The sequence below is a fragment of the Sarcophilus harrisii genome, chromosome 2 (genome assembly GCF_902635505.1).
Source record: "Sarcophilus harrisii chromosome 2, mSarHar1.11, whole genome shotgun sequence".
Classification (NCBI taxonomy): Eukaryota; Metazoa; Chordata; class Mammalia; order Dasyuromorphia; family Dasyuridae; genus Sarcophilus; species Sarcophilus harrisii.
The window spans coordinates 540,155,378-540,170,333 of record NC_045427.1 but is presented as its reverse complement, the minus strand read 5'-3'; the positions used below and the strand labels follow the sequence as shown (position 1 = coordinate 540,170,333).

The following is a 14,956-nucleotide window of genomic DNA, read 5'->3' as shown; positions in this document are numbered from 1 at the left end:
CATCTTTATGCACAGGCTCACAATGGTATAAATTGGTCAAAGGGCATGTACTTTGCAATAGTTTTTTGTGTATAATTCCAAGTTCTTTAAATAATGGCTGTGCCCAACCATTTGGTTGGTACTCAATCAAAAGTCTTCCAAATGTACATCATTGTGTTTCTTTTCTTACACTCCCTACAATATCTTTCATTTTCCTTTTTTTTTTTTTTTTTTCTCTGTTATCTTTGCCAGTTTGTTGATAGGTTTAATTGGAATTTCAGAATGATTTAATTTTTATTTCTCTAATAAATGGCAGTTTGAAGTATTTTTAATATGACTATTAAAACTCTGGATTTCTTCTCTTCAGAACTATATGTGTATAGTCTTAGAACTCTTATCAATTAAGAAATGGCTCTTTTTTCTTATAAATTTGAATCTGTTCCTTATATATCTTGAAAATGATACCTTATCAGAGAAACTTATTGCAGATTTTTATCTCAATTAGTTGATTTACCTTAGTTTTGCTGTATTTATGCAAAAATTTTTGAACTTTGTTTAATCAAAATCATCCATTTTATCTTCTGTGTTTATTGTTTATTAAACACGTGTTTATTAAAAACTTTCCCCCATTGACCTTACAGTAAATTTTTCCTTGTTTTTCTAATTTGTTCAATCCTGGTCACATATCTGGTCAGTTTATTTTGGTATAGATGCAAAATGTTCATCTGTCTTTTTTCTCTCTCAACATGATTCATAAAGCGATGTATATTAAAAAAAAAAAAAAAGTTTTGCTTTGTAGTATAGTTTGAGATCTGACACTACCAGGCCTTCTTCATTCCCTCTTTTCATTATTTCCTTTGAGATTTTTGACCTTTTTTAACCTACATATGAATTTTATTATCTTTTTTCAGATTCTGTAACATAAGCCTTTGGTGGTTTTGTTATCCTAGATTGAAGAAGTAAATTAATTTAGATAGAAAACCCTTTTATTAGATTGAGTCATCCTATGATGAGCAATTAATATTTGCCCGATTTATTAGGCCTATCTTTATCTTTTAAAACAATGGTTTATAGATAAATTTATATAGTTTTTTGTGTTTTTTTTTAAATAGATAGACTTCCTACCTAGTATTTTATATATTCTGACGTGATTTTAACTGGAATTTCTCTGTCTATATTTTCTTGATGGATTTTATTGATAATATTTAGAAAATTAAAATAGATTTTTGTGAATTTATTTTATAACCTTAAAATTTGTTGAAATTATTGTTTTCAGTTAATTTTTCAAAATTTACTCTTGGGACAGCTAGATGGCACAGTGAGATATAGAGCACAGGCCTTGGAGTCAGGAGGATCTGAGTTCAAATTTGACCTCAGACATTTAATACGTACTAGTGATGTGATCCTGGGCAAGTCACTTAACTCCAGTTGCCTCTTCCCTATCAAAAAAGATTACTCTTCCAAGTTCTTTTTGTTTTATCTATGATTTTATTGGAAAAAAAATTGGAGTGTGTATGTGTGTGTGCGTGGACATGTGTGCACATGTATGTCAAGAAGTTTATTTAAACAAGATGTTTGATTTGAAGGAAAACTACCTAGGATTAATTTCTTTATAGTAACATGTTCCTACTGAAACATATTTCTGTACATGTAATAGGTACATTAAAAAAAAAAAAGGTACAAAATTGTTCTTGTTTTCCTTTATTATTGTAAAACCATCAAAATTATCTAATCTAATAGGACATAAGGCCACACAAGGACTTTTTGGTGTGTTTTTTTGTTGTTGTTAAAGAGTAGAATACAAAGATAAAAAAGTTGAATGAGCATGTCATTAATGGAGGAAAGGGATATTTTCACATAACTAGTTTGTTTTTTCCCTTACCCATTTCCAGTTGATGTTGATCGAAATATAAGATTGGCTAAAAAATGTATTATGCCAAGTTTACCCATTACTTTTATGTGCAATTAAAGAATGGTGGAAGGGAATTAAAACAGAGAGAAAAGTATGCTGCAGTAGTCATGTGTATAAATCAAATCTCAGTTTTCTAATTTTGACTATATTGTTTTCCTTGGGATGACAGTTCTGAAATTCAGTTGCAAGTTCTCTTTTTTAGTAAACACCTCCTTTCTATTACTGGAAAACATCAATTGCGTCTTTATCTTCCATTTACAGCTGTGCAGATGGGTCTGTTTCATTCATTGATTGACTTTCATCAAATCAGAATCAGATCTCCTTCATTGATAAATCCTGTAATTCACAATAGACTTTCATTAAGTCACCAAGTCATTATGGGTAAATTAATCTCCTCAGTCTCTAATTCAGATCAGGATAATCTTCCCCAAGGAAATGGGACCAAGAGAAGCAGAAGGAGGACATTATTTAGATTATTTAGTGGTGAATAGTCTTTAGCTCCACCATTTCTATATATTCTGCCTTTTTGATTTTTTGGCCTTCAATTTCAATCTGGGCAATTTTAATTTATGACTTCTTAAAATATAGCATCCAAGTTTTGTTTGTTTGTTTTCAGGTATTGTACTTATTCCTAAATTATATCTCCTTGATCTGTTTTCCAGGTCAGTAGTTTTTGATATCAGATATCTTACTACATTTTCAACTTTTTCAATCCTTTTTTTTTTTTTTTTTTTTTAACATTTCTTTTGTCTGGAGTCACTGATTTATGTTTGGTTATTCTAATTTTCAGAGTCCATTACCTAAAGTTTACTATTTTTGGTTTTAACTATTTTCCTTCCAATTCTTTCTTCATGTTTATTTATCATTTTCTTTCTTGCTTCATTTCTGTCTCTTTTCTCCCTTCCCAAATATTCATGTTATCCTTATGGGAGGGTTTTTTTTTTTTTCCTTTTGTTTTGAGTCCTTTTTATAATTGTTAGTTGTTAAAAGAGTTATTTGCTTCTTGGGGATCTCTGTTTATATTTATGATACTTGTTCCACTGGAGGTTGTTTTCTTTGATTTATTCATATTTCTAGTTTTAATTCCTAATTTGGGACTTTGTACCACTACCAGTCATTCTTGTCCTCCACTCTCTAGACTTTTGTGTGGGGTGGTCATTTCTGCTTGGTTGTAACTTATAGTAATAGTTTTAGACATTCAGGACCTTTTCTCAGGTCATTGATCAGAGTATTTTTTGGACCTTAGAACTCTTGAAACTAGAATATCCTTGTCTGGCTGCTATTGCACCCTTTTGGGTTCTTTCTATTGCCATTCCCTTACACTGGTTAGGTTCCTATCTTGTCCTTGAGATTTCTAATTACCCTTGGACTTTCTAGGGAGAGCCTTCTCCACCTATTTCCTCTGGATGTAGAACCTTGCATGCTACATGTGGTTTTGGTCAAACTCTGATTGCACTCAAATGCACTGATATTGGCTTTGGGTGATAACCTCCTCTCATATAGTCTTCTATACCCATATACCCATACGCTTCTGACTGACCTTTTATGCAATTCTGGCACAAAAGTTGTAATTTACTGTAGTTTCTCATTGAATTTTTTAATCATTATTCCTTTTTAGGCAAACTTCATGACTTTAATGGAATGGGTATATGAAAACTAGCATGTTTTATTCATGCAGTCATTTTTGACCAGAATTGTTACCATATTTTTGTATACTATATTAGACCATAAATATAGCAGCTGACACATCCAGAAGTACATAATATACAAAGTCTTAAGAAGCCTCTCCATGGCTATCAACATTTGTATATAAATGTACAAAGTTTAGGCAAACATCTTATCTATTTTTTGATCCTTCTTTTTTCCTCCAATATAGCTAGCTCTTACCCATCTTTTTGGTATTTTTCAACAAATCAAATATTTATTAACCCAGAAAGCAGATGAGTATCAGTTTTGATCAGCAAATATTTGTTTGAAAGTTGTTGTCACTGTTTTTAACTCTCTAAAATCATATGGACTTAGTGTAGGTAATAACATTTCTCAAATACCCTGAAAATTTCTCTTTTTAACTATGTTGACAAGAAAAAAAGGCTAGAAGAAGAGATAGGACTTTCATATAAATTTTTACATTTCTTTGTAGGCATTTGATATCATAAGATTTCATTACTGACTTCATGCTTGACTTTTATGTCTGTGTTCTTTTTTCAATGTCATAATCTTTGGAATATAACTTGATGGATGGCTCAAAAAATGGGCTCTTTTTTTCTAACTCATCTTTTTAGTTTATAAGCTTTTTTATTAAGTTTTCCAGACACCAGAAAAAATATTTTTTATCAGCTGTGTTCTCACTCTGTCCAGAATCGTCTCATTCCTGTATTTTAAATTATGGTACAGAAATTGAAATCTTATTTTGAATCAACACTTCACTCCATACTTTCACATCCCTTTGCTTATTATAATGTTCAGTGTTCTCCTATTTTTATCAGTAGTTGCATAATACTAATTATACATTTCTGAGGTCTGTTATATGTTAGGAAGAGAACAAGTGTCAGACACTACTAAGCATTTTATATATTATCTCATTTGTTATACCACTTCCTAACCCTGAAATTTCCCCCATTTCAACCTATTGAAATCTCAGCCATCTTTCCAAGATTTTGGTCAAATGTCTTCCCTTTTTATGAAGCATTCCCTGCTTTCTTTGCTTACCCTCAAGCCTCCAGTTAAAATGATTTTTTTTCCTTTGGATTTCACATATTTCTCTTATGTGCCATCATGATCAATTTTAGTTTATTTTACAGTTTTTCATGTATGTATTGTAGTTCTCACCATACTGTAAACTCCATCAGAACTAGGTCTCTTTTATTATCTGTTTATCTTCCTTAGTGCTTAGAATAGTGCTCTGCACATTGCATGTGTTAGCATTGAATTGAATTGAATCTATATGTCTCAAAAGAGTTGAATGATTATTTCTAAAGGTGTTCAAATATTTGCTTAGCAAATCAAATATCTCATTTTTTTTTTTTGGCTACAGAAGTACCTGATTTGTGAAAACTCACATACACACACACACTTCTGCTTTGGTTGCTCTAGAGAACAGTCTTTTTAGGAGATATGTTTTTTTCTGTTTTACCCTAAAAGTCTAGGCCCTTCTTAATTAAGAACATTATGCATAAAAAGCAAGGGAGTAGAAGATTTCTCTGTAAAGGTAAAAGTAATCTCTACTCTGTTGATCTACCCCAGTGCAAAGAGAGGATGAGGCCAGTGAAAAAGGCTTTGAAGCAGCTGGATAAACCAGACAAGGGACTCACTGTGCAGGAACAGCTAGAGCACACCCGAAACTGCCTCCTGAAGATTGGAGACCGAATATCAGAGTGCCTTAAAGCCTACTCTGATCAGGAGCACATCAAACTGTGGAGGAGGTAACTGAACTTTGGGTTTAATTTGGCTGTTTTGACTTGGCCAAAATGATTTTTTAATAGGAAAAATGAGAAATGGAAATATAATTTATCTCCCCAACTATTCACAGGAAGTTTCATTGTTGGCATGAACCTACATTTAACTACTAATCTATGGGAACCAGTCTTTTAAGTGGAAGGGAAACTTTTTCTGGGTAGAATTAATATTATCTCTGATATTGATTTCATTTGTTTTCCTCTAGAAATAAAACCCCCAGATTCATAGAAAGGAATCTTTAGGACTGAAAAAGACCTTAGACTAAGCCAATTTAGTTCAGTTCACATAATATTAATAGTCAGATCTAGGCTGGGAATGGACATTAGTTTTCTGCTGTGGTATTATATGAATTCTGTTATTACTTAATTTTTAAAAAATGATAATTCAAAAGAATAGCTTTATTTTTTAAAGATTATTCAGAAGATAAAAATGATCAAACCAAAGGGATGTATAAGATTGTAAGCTTCATGAAAGTAAGGACTATGTCTTGTTTATTTTGGTGTCTCTCCCTGTACTAAGAACTATATTCTGCACAGAAAGAGTGCAGAACAAACAGATAAATGTTTGTTGAATTAGTGTGTAGACTTTGGTGTCTTGAGAGATGTATTTGGTAAGTTTGGAAACATTTTATCAGGCTTTCCAAAGGAGACAAATTTTTAAAAATATTTATTTTTAATAATTTTATAAATATTTCTTTATAAATTCCATTTTTAATAGGACTATCTTGTATCATATATATATGTGTGTATATATATATATATATATATATATATGTGTGTGTGTGTGTATGTATAAATATACACTTCTTTTTGAACTAATTTTGGAAGGGAAATTTAGAGTGGGTTTTAGATGTATCTTGATGTCTACCACATGTTTTTCCTGAAACCCACTTAAGAATAAATTTACTTCCCTTCTCCTAAGGCCATTATCATGTGGTCTCTATGAATTAAACTGTCATTTTTTAGAAATCTGATTTAATCCCAGTCTAAAACTACTGAAAATACAAGTAGTTGTTTAGGTAAATGCTAGCAGGTTTCCTAATAAATGTTCAAAAATACCAGTAGATAAATAATAAGTATTTATTAAGTATAATATAATAAAGAGTTGGGATGTTGTAACAGAGTGTTGTTCTTCAAATCAGAAAAGAGTTGAATAAAAATTACCTCAATTGTTTGACCATGGGCAAATCACTTGACTTCTCTGAGATTGTTTTGCCATATATAAAATGGGGATAATAAATCCTAGCAGGATTTGTCATTATTATTATTAATTAGAAGCTCATCATAGGAACATGGGGAATGCTGAAGAAATAAATACAATCACTGCCCTCAAAAGGGATTTTTCTAGATGTGGGTGAAGAATAAAGTTGAATACGTAGGCTAGAGCCATATTATGGCAGATGAATTTAATTTGGTAAACATTTATCAAGTACCTGTTATGTGCAAGACATTAGTAGGTGCTGGAATTACTAGACAAAAACAAAGTAATTCCTACCCTTAGGGAGCTTATGGAATCATTGTGGGATACAAAGAAAACTATTCAAAGTTGTTTCAATTGGGAGGGAGCAGTAATAACTACAGTGCTGGAGTGAGAGTTTATGAAAGTTTTCCTAGAGGAGATGATACTTGAGCTGTGAAGTAAGGTTCTATAGTAAGTGAGGAGAGAGTGTATTCCAGGCATGAGGGATCTTATATAAAGAAATCTAGGTAGAAGATGGAATGCCATTCATGGGGAAGTCCAGTATGACTTGGAGTGGGGAATGTGCCAAGTGGAAGTAATGAAAAAAATACTTGAAAAGGTAGCTGGGGGCTAAATTGTTGAATACTTTAAATGCTAGGCTTAGGATTTGCCTTAGGAGCAATAGGAATCCATAAAAAAAAATTGAGTATGACAGAAATGTGATCAAATTTATATTTTAAGAACATCACATTGACAGCTGGGTGGGATTTAGAAGGGGGAAAGACTAGAAACAAGGATACCAATTAGGTTAAATTACACATACACACACACACACACACACACACACACCCCTGTTTAAATCAGGAGGCCATAGATTTGAGAAATATTATAGTAGTAGAATCAACAACTGATTGAAAATAGAACTTGAGTAAAAAAGAAAAGTGGCTTTCAGATCTGTGAATGGAAGTTCTCCAGGAAAGGGGGGATTTAAAGGAGGATGAATTTAAAGAGGAATATAATGAATTTCTTACTTATGAATTCAAGATGTCTTTAGACATCCGTCCTTGAAAGCCAGGTGGAGAAGCTTCGTTATAATTTGTAAACTTGTAATTAGAAGTGGCAAGGGGAGAGGAGTGAAAAATGGGTATCAAGGAGGTTTCTTCCTCTAGGCTACTATTTATACTCCTACCAGACTTCTTTCTAAAAACTACTTTTCATCAGGCAGTGCTTGCTGTTGTAATCCACACACAGCAGGTTCTGGACTATTTTGATAACAGTGGACACTTGAGACTCTCATTTTTCAAAAGGGAGATAAAGTGGTGATGTTTTAGTGGAACACAGGAAGTAGAAGAAAGGAATAGTCAGAAATGGATGTTTTATAGCTGGGGTAATTGGGACAATAAATTGATGTCTTTGACAGATACAGGGGTATAGGAGAGACAAAGTATAGGAAAGGTATTTTAGATCTTAGTTCTGCAGGGAGAAAGAACTTGATGTTAGGTCCTCTTGTGAATGATAGAAAAGCTTTTTTCCATTTTACTATAAACCCTCATAAGTCCTTGACTGACATGCTTGCCATAAGTATTTCTGGCGGCAGGTAGGATTACAGTCCCCTTTTTTTCAGATAGGGAAGCTGAAACAGAGACTATTGTGATTTGCTCAAGGTTGATTAATATTTGATAGGAATAAACACCAAGTCTCTTGACTTTCCATTCCAACTCTTTGTCAGAAATATACATGTAAGATTTAAGTTACTTATATAAAACACTGGAAGAATATTTCTATAATTTCTATAATTCTATAATTCAAGTAAATTACTACTCAAAAACTCATTACTATGCTATCTGTATGGTGGGAGGTGTGGAGGTAGGAAGAAGGAAAAGACTGGTGCTTATTTCTGTAATTCTGTTACTATTCTTTTAGGAACCTGTGGATTTTTGTATCCAAGTTCACAGAATTTGATGCTCGGAAACTACATAAATTATACAAAATGGCTCATAAGAAAAGATCTCAGGAGGAGGAGGTAAGATACTATTTTAGTCCTAATCTTAGGAAGCAAATAAAGAGGTAAAATACTAATTTAATCCTAATCTTAGGAAGCAAAGAAAAGTTTAGGAAGCAAAAAAAGAAGTAAGAAGGTTGATCTGTTTTTTCTTGAAACATTGTATATTATGTTTTGCAATAACTTATCCTTATCCTTTATCCTGCATAGGCTATCTGCAAAATAAATATTATTAGCAGTACTAAAGGACACAGGTTTAATTGTTATTCAGTCATTTCAATTGTGTCCAACTCTTTGTGACCCCATTTAGGGTTTTCTTGGCAAAAATACTAGAGTAGTTTGCCATGTCTTACTCCATTTTGTTTTACAGATGAGGAAACTGAGGCAGGTTAGGTTTAAGTAACTTGTCAGGATTATATAACTAGTTAGTATCTGAGGTCATATTTGAACTCAGGTCTTCTTGATTCTAGGCCCAGTACTCTATCCTCTGTGCCACCTAACAGCCCCATTGGTAAATGGGCTAAATGCCTTAAACCCTCTAAGAAGTAGTCATTTATTCTGAAGTAATCAAGCAGTCTTTTTTCTTATATACATGTCGTGTGTGTGTGTGTGTGTGTGTGTGTGTGTGTGTGTGTGTAAACAGAAGATATTCTGCTAGATGAAGCCCAACTGGACAAAATCATTTAGTCAATTCAAAAGAGATGCTAGCTATTTATTGAGCATTAAGCTAGGTATTATAATTGGAAGTATTCTTTTTCTGCTCTCAAGCAGTTTATAATTTGATCTGTGGAGTACTGAAAAACAATATGACAAGTATTACATTTTGCAGTATAAACAAACATTATAGAATTTTTTTAAAAAGGAAAACTCAGCAAACTGGAGCTGTCAAGGAAAGTTGTAAAATTATCAAATTTAGAGCTGAAAGAGACCTTGATCAACCACTTAGATTATAGCCATTTCCTCCTGTAGGTGAGGAAAACAAAGATGAAAAAAGTTAAAAGGAATTGTTCATAGTCATAAGAAAGCAAGTAGCAGAGCTGGGATTCAAACCCTGGTTTTTGGAATACAAATCCATTGTTCTTTCCAAAAAATAGTCATTTAGAACCAACTGCAATATAACAATCTTTTTAAAGGAGGGCATTTTAATAATATAGACGTCAGAAACTGGTGAAACAAACAGAACAAAGAAAATGAACTTATATAATACAATACAAAGAAAATGAACTCAATACAATAGTTATTTTAAAATTCAGTTTGTTAATTTACTTTGGTAACCCTGAAAGGTAATCAAGAAGCAGGTCAGTTCCTGCTTGGCATATAGATTTCTTTATTCTATTTGGCTTAATAGGGATAATAGTTCTTAGGATTTTAAATGGCTCTTAATGGTTTTTCTCTAAATTCCATAAGTTACCTGACCCCTCCTAAATGTAGGAATTCATAGACTTTTCCATCTGTTGTTATAACAAATACGAACCATTGGAAGTATCCTTGCAAGAATGGCAGATCTGTTACTATTAAGAGTGCAGGTCAGACTTGAAAGGAGGTATCTGGGGTTCATATGTGCCTTGTTACATCACAAAGTATAAATTACTTATAGCAGATTATAATAAATAGGCAAAAATCAATCAGACTAATAGAATTAAGTCAATGATCTCTCTTAATTCTTGAAAGTTTTCTGTTTAAACCTTTTCAGGAGCAAAAGAAGAAAGATGACATGCCTGGCAGTAAAAAACCATTTCGTCCAGAACCTTCAGGCTCAAGTCGTGATTCTTTGATGTCTCAATCTCATACACCTCACAACCTTCATCCCCAGAAACTTCATTTGCCTCCTTCTCATGGACCACAGATGCATGGACACCAGCGAGATAACTATGGACACCCCAATAAGAGACATTTCAGCAATGCAGGTTGGTCCTTAAATGTGGTTTTTAGAATAGATGTCAAATTAAGAATGGATAGAGGCTAGCCCTGAATTCAGGAGGACTTGAGTTCAAATCTGGTCTCAGATACTGAACACTTTCTAGCTGTGTGACCCTGGGCAAGTCATTTAAGCGCAATTGCCTCAGCAAAAAAAAAAAAAAGAGAGAGAGAGAGAGAGAGAGGGAGGGAAAGGATTATTTCCATTCTTTCATGTCAGTAACTGAATGCCAGAGTGGGAATTATTTTGTAATTTGTCCTGAGGCAATGGGGAACTATTGAAGATTTTTAAGTATGGTTAGTGACATAGTTGGGCCTTGTTTTAGGAGTTTTAATTTTGTTGCTGTGATGTAAAGGGATTAGAGTGGGGATCATTTGAGGGTAATAGGACCAATTGGGAAGTTATTGTAATAGTCTGAGCATCAAGGGCCTGAACAAGGTTTGTGATTGTTTAAGTTAGTTAAGAAGTCTGCCATGTGCTGGGCACTATGCTAAGTAGTAGAAATGCAGAAAGTAGCAAAAGACAGTCCCTGCCCTCATGGAGCTTACAGTTTAAAGGGGAAGATAAACAAACAAATAATGTACAAACAAGCTTTATATGTGATAAATATGAAATAGATAAGGAAAGCCATTAGGTTAACTCTTGAATACTACTGTGTGGGCTAGAATAATTATGAAAGAATTCATCTTTATCTATCTTTAGAGAAGGTGTTGACTTCAATACAAAATACCTTATTTATTTTTATTTAAAATAGAGGCAAATAGTTATTAAGTTTTTAGAGGTATCAAATCTTATGGGTATCAGCAAATAAATTTTTTAAATGTATAGTGAGTAAGTATATTGACTTTAAATGTTCTAGAAGAAGAAGAGGAAGTAATAAGCATTTATATTGTGCTTATTATGTGCCTGGTACTATTCTAGGTACTTTACAAATATTTCATCTGATCTTCACAACAACTCTGTGAGATAAAAGCTAGTATAATCCCATTTTACAATTAAGGAAAGTGAGGCAAAGAGACTTTACATGACTTGCCAAGCCTGGATATGAACTGAAGTTTACCTGATTCCAGGCATAGGACTCTATACTAGCTACCTAGCTACACAGGCCTATGTCATGATTGATAGAAATCTTGTACACAGTTTTGCCAGAATTCTTTTTTTCTTTCTTTTTTTCCAGGATTATTTCTTAGTAAAATGATTTTTTTTTTTTTTAATACTTGCCAATTTAAGGGAAAATTTTATTAACGGATTCATCATGATAGAGAATGATTTTATTTAAAACAATAGACTACATTATGTCTCAGTGTCTCAATTTATTGTTTATAACCTAAAATCCTGCATTTGGCAGAGTAGAGGTGTTATACAGTAAGTAATTATAGGAATTAAAATAAAATTTCTATAAATCAACTTTTAATTATTAACCATGATAGGGAGATGCATTTGTACAAACAAATAGCTAGTTCTTGAAAAAATTTCTTATAGCCACAATAAAAATGTTTCAGCATCACAAAACTGACTGGGAGGAAAAAAAACAAAACAAAACTATTTTGCCTCTCTTTCTGCCATGTGCTATTAATAATACTTTTTTTTTTTTTAAGCTAATATGAGTTAGGTTTGTAACATCTTTAGGTATTTTTCTATCATTAAGTCTAAAGGCATAAAAGAAGGCTTTGTTCATTCAGATTCTCAATTATATCAGTAAAGTTAACAAAAACAAATGAATGACACTTAGTACATCAAATTAATGATATTTTACAGCTCTTCCTGTAATTTCAAGATAGGCAGATAAATTAAATAAAATTCTAACATTTCTTAAGGTTAGAGTTTAATAGAATTCAAGAGCTTAGTTCAATATTGTTTTTAAAACTCTGGGAAAAGGAATTTAGGACAGACACAGCAGTCTTAAATAATGAATAGTAAATTCTAAAAGAGAGTAAATGTAATATTATTCATGTGAGATGGGTCAGAACTTTGGTCTGGACAAAAATGAAGGCAAACCAGTCATTGCTTGCCATTATCATCAGATTGGTATTTCTTTTTATAGACCGAGGAGACTGGCAAAGAGAGCGAAAATTCAATTATGGTGGCAACAGCAACCAGCTCTGGGGTGGAGACCGGCATCACCAGTATGAGCAGCACTGGTATAAGGATCACCATTATGGGGACCGACGTTCTCATGGAGAACCCCATCGTTCTGGGAATTACCGTCCAAACAACTTGTCACGCAAGAGGCCATATGACCCATATAGCAGTGACCGAGACCATCGAGGACACAGAGATTATTATGACAGGTATTAAAGGAATCTAATTTTATGTCTAATGAAGATGAAAAACTGGGGAGTGGGGAGAGTTATTTTTCTATACTTAAAATTCATTGTGTATGATGAAATGAGAATGACAAAATGATTTTTTTCAAGTGCATTCACTGAGGTGTCAGTTCATTTTATGGATTTTAAAAGTTTTTCTGTTCAAGGTCCAAATATCTTAGCTAGAAAGTACTTTAATTATCAGAAACCTACTGTTATGACCAGCATGCATTTGGAATATAAAAACTGTAAGCCTCAGTCTCTGTGATCAAGAGAAAAAAAAAAAGTTAAAAAACAGAAACATATTACATGTGGTAAGTATTACTGGTAAATAGTAGATGACTATATACAGTGGTCATCAGAGGTTGAGGGTATTGGAAGAAAGGGTGAGATCTACAAAATTAGGGGCATAAAGTATGGCTGGTAAACTTTGGGGCTATAGAAGATTCTCAGTAACTCTTTTTGTTAAGATTTTTTTAAATGCTATATATTTTTTTTTAACATCATGATAATAGTCTATCCTTCCCCCTTCTCGCATAACAAAGAAGAAAAGAAGAAACCACTGTACATCCCTGAGCAAAGTCATTTTACCTCCATTCTCCCTCAATGCGCTAACAAAAGGCAGTTGGTGAATTGTTTCATCTCTTCTCCAAAGGGAAGATGTGTCATTATAACTACCCAATGTTTAGTTTCATTTGGCAGCTGTGTAGAGCACTTGACTTGTAAGCAGAAAGACTCATTTTTTGTGAGTTCAAATCCGGCCTCAGACACTGTGTGCCTCTTCTGTAAAATGAGCTAGAGGAAAAGAATGGCAAACCGCTTTGGCATCTTTGCTAAGAAAATCCTAAATGGGGTCATAAAGAGTCATATACAACTGAAAAACAATTGAATAACAAGTTTCCATTTTATTCTTCTTTTCGACATAGTAGTATTTCTATGTATATTGTTTTCCTGGTTCTGTTTACTTTTTCTCTATTAATTCATATCAATCATCATATTTTTCCAATTTTTTATACCTGATGATTCCTACAGAATTGTAATATCCCATCCATACACATTCCATTTTCCAATTTTTTTAGCCATTCCTTTATCGACGGACACTCACTTTTTATTATTTGCTTTTGCGCAAAAAAAAAAAAAAAAAAAAAAAAAAAACACAACAAAAAAACCCCAGAAACCTGCTATGAATATTTTGATATGAGTCTTTTTTTCCCTTTTTTTTTTTTTTTTTTTCTTATTTTTGATTTCCATAGGAGTATGTATCTAGTAGTAATGGGATCTTTGGGGTTTAAAAGGTTGGAAAATTTTGATAATTAAAAAAAAAAAAATTCCCAGTTGTTTCTCAGATTAGTTGGACTAATTTGAATTCTCCTAAACAGTGTAGTGGTTTAGGTCAAGCTATTTTAATTTGTTCCAGCTTTATGATGACAGCTTTACCACAAAGTCATGAAAAGTAAGTACATAGGCTACTAAAGTACAGGATAGTTGTTTTTTTCCCTCGGGGGGGGGGGGGGGGAAGCAGATAACCCTATAAATTCAAGTTTTCTTTGAATTTGTGCAAATATATAGTTACCAATAATTGTGTTTCTATCCCCATTATCCATATGGTTCACAGCACAGGTCAAGGAATCTGAAAAGCAGCAGACCAAAAAGAACACATTGCAACTTTAATAAGTAGTAGAGAATGACAATAAAATTTGGCATGCTCTGTTCTCTAGCCATCTGTGTCTCAGAGTTTTTAAACTATACTATGGAAGATTGTTCTGTAAGACCTTCTATAAGACTCTCAGATCACAAGATTTGGTTAAGGAAAAGAATCATAAAGTGTTAGAGCTGGAAAAAACCTTAGGTAAACCTAATCATATGCCTTCATTTTACAGGTGGGAAAATTATGAACTATAGAATTAATTGACTTGTTCACAATCACACAACTAGTTAGAGATGACACTAGTCTTTGGATTCCATGAATGTAGGAATCTCCCAGATGAGGCTATTCACTGTATTTTAGAGTTTTAGAGCCTGGGGTAATGGAACACCAAATGACTTGTCCAGGACCACATGGCTAGAGTATAAGATTCAAAGCCAGGTCTTCCAGCTCCCAAGCAGCAATCTCTGCAAATTTCTCTTTGGCTGCCTCCTGCCCACCTTCAAATCTTAGCCTGTCAGAATGAAATCAGACTGGTTTGGTTTCACAGAGCTAGTTT

At 33.0% G+C, this 14,956-nt stretch overlaps 1 protein-coding gene across 8 annotated transcripts in view; it reads left to right on the top strand.

Annotated features, from left to right (window-relative positions):
* The window catches only part of CHD2 (chromodomain helicase DNA binding protein 2), a 187,260-nt gene that overhangs the window by 168,140 nt on the left and 4,164 nt on the right, over positions 1-14,956 (top strand). For 7 of the 8 annotated variants that reach the window (XM_031955540.1, XM_031955533.1, XM_031955534.1 and 4 more), the window contains 4 exons: positions 5,135-5,313; positions 8,450-8,549; positions 10,222-10,435; positions 12,491-12,737. In XM_031955540.1, the coding sequence (XP_031811400.1) occupies positions 5,135-5,313; positions 8,450-8,549; positions 10,222-10,435; positions 12,491-12,737 (740 nt within the window). Of the gene's footprint in view, positions 1-5,134; positions 5,314-8,449; positions 8,550-10,221; positions 10,436-12,490; positions 12,738-14,956 lie in introns of those variants that run through there. The other variant, XR_004232431.1, reaches the window with a different exon arrangement.